The 8450-nt window shown below is 32.3% G+C and overlaps 1 protein-coding gene across 1 annotated transcript; it reads right to left on the bottom strand.

Annotated features, from left to right (window-relative positions):
* Positions 1-4871: 4871 nt before the first annotated feature.
* Positions 4872-5621, bottom strand: LOC104905007 (uncharacterized). The gene has a single exon (XM_010693447.1). The coding sequence runs from the start codon at positions 5619-5621 to the stop codon at positions 4872-4874; it is 750 nt and encodes a 249-aa protein (XP_010691749.1).
* Positions 5622-8450: the final 2829 nt, after the last annotated feature.

Genomic DNA, 8450 nt, shown 5'->3' with positions numbered 1-8450 from the left:
AAAGTCATGATTTTTTCAAGGTTGAGTCTGGTTGAGTCTAAACTACACCAGTATATCAATGACATGGACTTTTCAATTTACCTCAACTCAAGTACTCGTACCAGATCCTTGATATTCGGACGTGGACATAAATACTTGGAGTCTTCATTTTGGGTTAAAATCATTAAAAATTACATAAAATAGTCGAGTTAGACACTTGGACACATACTCGTGTCAGACATGAGTATACTAGTCCAAGTAACATAGTATCAAATACTCCCATAAGAGAATAATATCCTAACTCCTTATAATGTACCATAGTTAAATTAAAAGAAAAAAAAACTAATGTGCCAAATCCAAATTCATGTCAGGTTGATCGGTAATGAGATGGAGACGTAATCTCATGATTGAATCCAATTCTAATTATAATAAAGTTTGTGGGCTGGACTCATATTGATTAGCTTTAATATAGAGTAAATAAATTGTATAGAGGTGATAATAGACAATGAGTCTAGCTTGAGTTGTGGGTTTAGACTTTTCCAACTTAAAATATTCAAATGTGATGAGCTTAAATCTTAAATTACAATTAAGTTAAACGAAAAAAATATGTGTTGTTTTGTTGCCGGATGATTTTCACATTAATTCATGTAATAAATTTTATATGTAGAAAGCCCCAGGAGAAATGATGTAGACAAGATTCATCTCTAGTTTTAATATGACCTACATATGTAAGACTTTGGGTTAGTTTGACAAAAGTAGTTATTGTGCATAGCTCTTAGATTATTAGCATTCCTTAGCGGTTGGATGTTAGTTCCCAAAAATAACTTTCAAAACAATTAGCATTTGGTAATATTAGCTCTTGAATTAATCTAACTATGTTATTTTCTCGAATATTGGTGAAAATTTATGATTGATTTTATAAAATTTTGACTCTCTAGATAAGCACGCATAAATTGTATTATAAAACGATGTGTCTAAAGGAAGAAAATTAAAATACACGAGATACATAATACTACTTAAATAGATAGGCGAACAGCGAACTATGCCACTCACCAAACCCACAAAATTACAGATGCAACAATCCTTACAACTTGAAATGCTTGGAAATGCATATAAACCTTACACACATAAACATCAATACTCAATCAATGATGTCTTGATCTAGTGGTTAAGATTGAGGTGTTGTAAGCGATAACTCACATGTTCGAATCCCCCTCTCCCTCTTTGTATTTTATAGTGCATTTGTGACTCATATTAATAAAAACATAAACATTAACACTCTTAGGCTCTGTTTGGTAGGGCGTAAAACATTTTCAGTGTAAAATGATTTTCATGGAAAATAATTTACGATGGAAAACACAATTTCAAAATTAATTTTCCGTTGTTTAGTTCCATGTAAGAAAAATAATGAAATGAAACAAATATGAAAGGGGAAGTAAGGAGGTAGTGAGAGGAGTGTGTAAGATAGCTAAGGAAAATACTTTTCCCTTCATTTTGAAGGGAAAATGGTTTTCCATTATTAGGAGTGTAATTTTACTCCAAGGGAAAATGGTTTTACACTCCTTTGCCAACCAAACAATGTAAAACTGAAAATAGAGAAAAACGGTTTTCCAGGGAAACGTTTTACGCCCTATCAAACAGAGCCTTAATCATTGTACGTCGAGCCATTGGGCCTTGGTTCAAAGTTGTCAGCAAACTTGTTAGATAATAGCCCATTCCGTTGTGAATTGCAATCTGCTTTTCCAGTAGCTTCTAACGGATCAACATTCAATATCACCAATTCACCATGGTATACAAGAGGGTTAGGTACTTAGGTGTTAGCCATATTGCAGACTGCTACTAATACTTTGAATTATGATAACATTGATAAGAGAGTAATATATTTCTTTTTTAAGACACTACTATTTTACTTAGTGAATTATGATGCTGCCTTTTTAAGGAGTAGCTAGTTCATTGTCCCTTTTACAAGTAAAGAGTAAAACCAAGGAAAAGGACAAATCACAATTATAGGGTGAAGTTCATCGGTAAGAGATCGTCTATTTTTAAATTAAAATTAAGCAATGATAAACTTAATATTAAAAAGAGAATTAGTCCAATAGTGATTAGGTTAATTTCTTTCGGTGACTAGTTTAATCCATTTAGTAATTAGGTCTACTTTTATATTAATATTAAACAGTCTCTTTTAATAATTTTTGTAAATACTTATATCATATTTGAATGAAAATAAAGGAGAAGAGTGGTAAGTTATTTCATCTTTCATTTATAGTTATGGGTTCGATTCTCAGCAAGAGGTGGAGGAGATTGTGATTTAAAAAGTTTTGGAATAAGTTTTAATTAAGTGCCTTGTAAGGTGATTTTAATATATTTTTATATTACGCCATTTTTTTAGAAAAAATATAGAATATTTGAATGGGAATTTCGTGAAAATCATTTGCTATTTTACTATTTGGCTACTACAGTCTTTTAGATATATGCTTTTAGTTTTTTGTTGTTCTTTTGTTCATAAGATATATAAGAAGAGAGGCACCATAATGTTAAATCGACGATCAATTAAATATAATATAAGCTAAATTTGTTTTGGAGGAAAATGATTCACTCCTTTATTTTCAGTTGTTTTGTTGGACAAAGGATCTAAAAAGGAAATTAAGGTGGAAGAGAGTTGCATCCCTTTATAGAAAAAAAAAATCCTCCAAAATTTGAAGGAAATCCATTTCCCTCTACTCTCTCATTCCCAACATCTCAAATTCTTATCTTAATAGTTTTCCATCAAACCAAACAAAGAAAAACAAATGTTCAATTGCATTTTTCACCAAATCAATCAGACTCATAATTCCCGACCCACTAGTAAACTAAAGTAGTATAAATTTGTCACACAATGTTTTATCCTTAGTTCCATTTGCATCATTAGTTGAGCCGATATTGTGTAGTATTTGTATATACATCAAATCATCGAGGGTTTAAGTAATTAATTAGTTTTTAGGTTTGAGCTACGTCCCAAGTAATTATAATTTGTAATTATAAATATTTTACTTTAAATTATAACACCAAGCATTAAGTACTTGGTGTACTGGTTAAGACTTTAATAATATATTGGACTTGAAGACTTGAAGTCGTGAGATCAAATCTTATACCATGTATTTTCTATTTTTTTTGGTTATATGTAGAATACATGTATTCAACACTCTAAAAAATAGCACCACATGTTACAAACTTACAATAGGTAGTAGGTTCTCTAAATACTACAAACTCTAGAATAATTTCAAAAAATATATATTTACCCAATTATTTTTGTTTTAACTTCAATCTTGTTCTTTTTTTCTTCCAGATTCCAATACATATTGCAATAGATACTTTGATTTAATTTTGCTCTATGATTCTTGCTATATATATGACTATGAAATATGAATGATCAACAACCATATGAAAATGGATTTCTCAAAAAAAAAAAAAGTTTATTTCGTTCGAGTCCTTGGGTGAACAAAGAGTAGCCTAAAATCAAATAATCATGGCAAAAAACCTATTACACACACCCTTATCAATCATATGACTGTAGAGGAGCACGAGCATGAATTCTAATTTTTGGTACAATTTGTCGAAACACTTGTAATGTTAGATGATTTTATTTTAATAACACGAATATATATATATACTCGAATTGAAGATTATAGTAAACAAAATCAACGTAATTTATCTTCTACATATAATATCACACATACACTAGACAAACAAGACTAGTGCGTTAAGTTCTCGATTTTAATGATATTGAACCGAAAATTTCTTATATTTTAATGATATTGAACCGAAAATTTCTTATGAGGATCGGTTGCTTTCAAGTACAATAGTATGATAAATCATAAAGCAAGTTCATGGAATCGTTAAATTAAATGTGAAAAAACTTGTTAAGCGAAAGAGCGAAAAGTCTAGTTCATATTATTTAATACTTCTACAAATTTAAGAATAGTGTATTCAAAGAATTTTTAACAATTAATTTTTTGTTAGGCAGATTTCAAAATTTTCACTTGAAACTCAAGTGAAGTTAACTAACCAAATATTTTCAAATTTTTTATTAGGTATGATATGAAATAGAAAACAAAAAAATATAAATTTATTGACCAAAAAAGAAAAGTCTGCCACCAAAGTGGACAATTTGGAACTAAACGATATCTGCCAAACAACCGAAATCCGCGGTACAACACGTACGCCTACTCCCACGCCAACGCCATAACAACAATTTAGTGTTCATCTCCACCCTTCCCCTCACTTATGAATAATTCAAACTAGCAAATGCTCACATCCTTCATCCATGTGAAAAGCTCAATCATATGCCTTAGATAAGAATAATCATATTGTTCACTATTTGTTAAGTCTTTCAAATGATTAGACGCCAAACAACCTCATTAAATTAGAGCGTATTACAAATGTTGACTTTGTGTGACTAATCTAAGAAATAAGTACTCTTGAGCTCCAGTAGTTAGCATAAGCGCATAATAAAAGTATATGTTGAAATTGTAAAAAACAATGAAAATCCATAAGACATTCCTGCATAATCGTGGAAAATTGTGAGCAGGATAGTGGCAGGTATAGAAAAGAGAGGAAGATTCAAGATATCTCAGATATATTTTATCGATATAACACTGTATTTACTAAATAGGGTTGCATTTAAAAATCGAAGAAACTTTCCAAACGTGCTTTCACCATTAAAAAAAACTAAAAATTTCCTAACGTGTTTACGTTAGGCACACAAATAGCATGACAAATACAAAACATATTCATAATATATACAATACTAAGCGAATCTAATTTATTTATGATCTAAACACCAAACCTATCTAAAATACAAATCTAAATCCAAATCCAAATCCGAAGAATAATGAGTTATTAAAAAACACTTACTAAATACTTTGATAATAAAACGGGCCATGAGGCTCAAGTTGCTTGCACAACGCCAAATACGTATAAAGAAGCACACGATTTTTCGCCCCCGTGCGATGAATATTTGTATGCTTACAAAAATACTTAAGTTGCTCCAAAGTACAACACCCTAACAATTGTCCCAACAACAAAAACAACCAATTAATAGATCTTTTCTTAGTAGAAATCAAAGGCTTACAACTATCATCTTGCATACAAATTTTGCACGTTGGAAGTTTATATGTTACCCACTGTTTAGGAGCACGGTCGTGCCACTGATCTTGCTCGTTTAATATAAACTTAGCAATGTTTTGAAAATTTTCCCTAAGATCATAGTTCATACTATATCTATTCTCACATTTCTTGCATTGCACTTCACCAGATATTGTGTCGATACCATTGTCTAACAAGTATTTCAACGTATGGACATTCGCTCGACGGTCAGTAGCCCAAGGGTACGGGGCTTGGATCGTATTGCTCTTGATTATTTTTTCGCCTTTGGATCGAACTCGTGTAGGGTTTCGTCGTTCACGCTTTGGCTTATATGAACTAGGGTTTGGGGTAATAGGGTTAGGGTTTGAAGCAAGGGAGAGGGTAAGATCAAGGAGAGAATTAGAATCATTATCATCAAGCTGTTGGTATTTTGTAGGATGATCACATAGTTCTTCATCATGATTTTTTGTGGGTGTGTTCTTCCTTTTTTTTAGGGTTTTTTGTTTCTCGGAATTCATGGTTGTGTAAAACAATTGAGTATATGATGTTAGATGAGATATTCAAGTAATATAGGTGGGATGAATGAGGGTGCGAACTTTGATATTCTAGTTGCATGGAGATAGGAATCCATCAAAATTCGAAATTTGAAATAATATCTTCATTAAGAGATATACATGTATCTTCTCGAATGGTTTTTATTCAAATCAATTAATTAATTGGTTAATTAAAATATATTACTTTTATCTTTTTTTTCTTTTTTTTTAAGAGAAATTTCATTAATGGAAGGTCAAACGGCATGTACAATAGGTATTAAAGTAAAACAAGATACAATTAAACAAGACTAAATCAAGAGGCTATTGATGAGGAAGTCTATCATTCTGATATAGTTTGGGAAGAACATTCTTGATCGAGTCAGGTTGACCACATCCGAGATTCTAATACCTTCATGTTGAGTCTCGAACTTCAACCAATGAGAATAAGATTTCCAAAACAGAAACTAAAAACCAGTTTGAGAAAATCTCATAAAGAGAGACTAATTTATTGAACAGAACAAGAAAATGAATTAAAAACTGGAAATAAAGGGGGAAAGGGGCTTACCATGGATGAAAACATCCATGGCAGCCCCTAATTGATGAAGAAGGGGTAGCGGAGCTAGGGTTTGAGAGAGAAAAAAAGAGAGGGGAGAATAGGTGAGGTATACATAAGTAAAAGTATTTGGTCAAAGTTTTAAAAATCCGACTCCCAAAATGAAAATAAATTTTTTTTTTTTTTATGACTTGTCATTTAAAGGAAATTAATAAAGAGTCTGATACCAAGTTTCAAATCAAAATTACATTTAATAGCTCATGTGAAACAATGATGTCCCGGTTTACAATTTAATAGTAGTTAAATAAGTCATGTCATGCATATTCATTTAAAAAAGTCATCTCATTCATTATATGTATTTCAAAATTAAAATTTTCTATCCATATGTCATTATTAATTTTGACATGTAAAAGCAATAATGGTATGGTGAAGTAATAGTTGGATTTCTTTCATTCATACTTGAGGGGTGGGTTCAAATGTTCTCAAAGTTACGGAAAATTAGTTGTAAATTCTTGATAAACATAGCCACAAGAACCTTTGTTTTGAAAGTAGTTTACCTATAATCAACCACTCATTATATAGACAAATAAGCTGTTTATCGGCCTTTTTATAAGATCATAACCAAATTTACAACGAATATATTGAGAGCGGTGTTAGAAACGCGATAGTTGATGGCCGGCCTTTAGATAACAATTTTTTTATCCTATGCACCTAGTGCAAAGGATAGGTCTTATACTACATCCTTTAGCAAATCATATATCATGCATACTTTAACCCTTTTTATAAGGCGACAATGGATCAAGAAGCCAATTATATATATAACTTGATTATGACATTTGTCTAAAATATGTGCATCACATACCTATAAGAGTATAAGACTTATATTGGAAAAAAAAAGAAAAAGAAAAACAAGTTCGTGCATTAGTCAGCACATTTTCATTCAATTAAGGTCGTCAGATTTAGGTCATTTAGTTTCGCAATGTCTTTCTTATTTTCATGCTTAGTACCATCATGGTCTTGTCGTTGGTACTGATAACAGTCATATATGTTACTATTCTTAGAGCTTGGATTGGTACCAAGAAAAAGAAATCTTTTTCGTCTTTAAAACATTTATATTTCAAAAAATATTATTTGAATTTTTTTTTTTTATCAAAATTCATAACTTTTTATTATCTGAATATAGATTTCCATTTTTACAAATGATAGAGAGTAATGAACTAACGTTATGCTAGAAGATTGAAAGAGATACTACAAAAGGTTGACTTTGTATGGCTTGAGAAACAAAAATGTCTCCTTGTGGTCAATCTTCCACGATTTTCTTGAGATCCAATCGCTACCGTTTAAAGTTGTTTAAGATGTTGAAAGGGTAATAAAAACTATATAATCTTGTTGCACAATGGTGGGAAATTGGGAGGAGGATATGGGTATAGGGAAAAATTATAAAGGATGAAAATATTTCTTGCGTGCTATTCTTTCCTATCTTCCATCGACATGAAAATGGGTATGTGATCCAACTTTCAAAATACCAATCACGGATGATAGCATAAAGAAACCATTGACACCATCCATCAGAAGCAAGAAAGTGGTTTGTAGGGATGGCAAATGGGCGGGGCGGATGCGGATACTCCTAAATCCACACCCACTTCCACCTAAATTTTCCATACCCACCACCTACCCGCTAACCATGGCGGGTACAAGTTTCCATATCCACCTCCGCCCACGTGGGTATAAGGTTATACCCACATCCGCTCCACCACCCAAGTGGATATCCATTACCCACTTATACCCGCCCATCACCTAGGTGGATTTTCCACCAGCCCACCTGATTTATTTTCTATATATAACCTATTATATAAATTAATTATTAGAAACACCCATTTCAAACAAAAAAAGTACACATTCTTAGTATTCATATTTCTTAATTATTTTTTACAATTTTTTAGATTTATGAACATAATTCTTTATTTTATAAAGGGTAAATTAGTAAATATTATACGGGGCGGATGGATATGGGGCGGGGCGGGCGGATATGGGGCGGGGTGGGTGGATATGGGGCAGGGTGGGTGGATTTGGGGCGGATGTGACCTCATATCCACCACCTACCCACCACCCATGGCGGATTTGACTTTTCGTATCCATACCCACCCACTACCCACCAAAGTCATATCCATACCCGCCCCAACTGGGACGGATGCGGTGCAAAACCCGCCAAATTATACCCACCTGCCATCCCTTCTGGTTTGGTCGCTCGCGGACTAGAG

Source organism: Beta vulgaris, chromosome 9 (genome assembly GCF_026745355.1).
Source record: "Beta vulgaris subsp. vulgaris cultivar EL10 chromosome 9, EL10.2, whole genome shotgun sequence".
In the NCBI taxonomy this organism is placed as follows: domain Eukaryota; kingdom Viridiplantae; phylum Streptophyta; class Magnoliopsida; order Caryophyllales; family Amaranthaceae; genus Beta; species Beta vulgaris.
This window is presented reverse-complemented; position numbering and strand designations above follow the sequence as displayed.

Bases quoted from the DNA above. Each gene is read 5' to 3' on its own strand.
- LOC104905007 (XM_010693447.1), bottom strand. From the start codon at position 5,621: ATGAATTCCGAGAAACAAAAAACCCTAAAAAAAAGGAAGAACACACCC.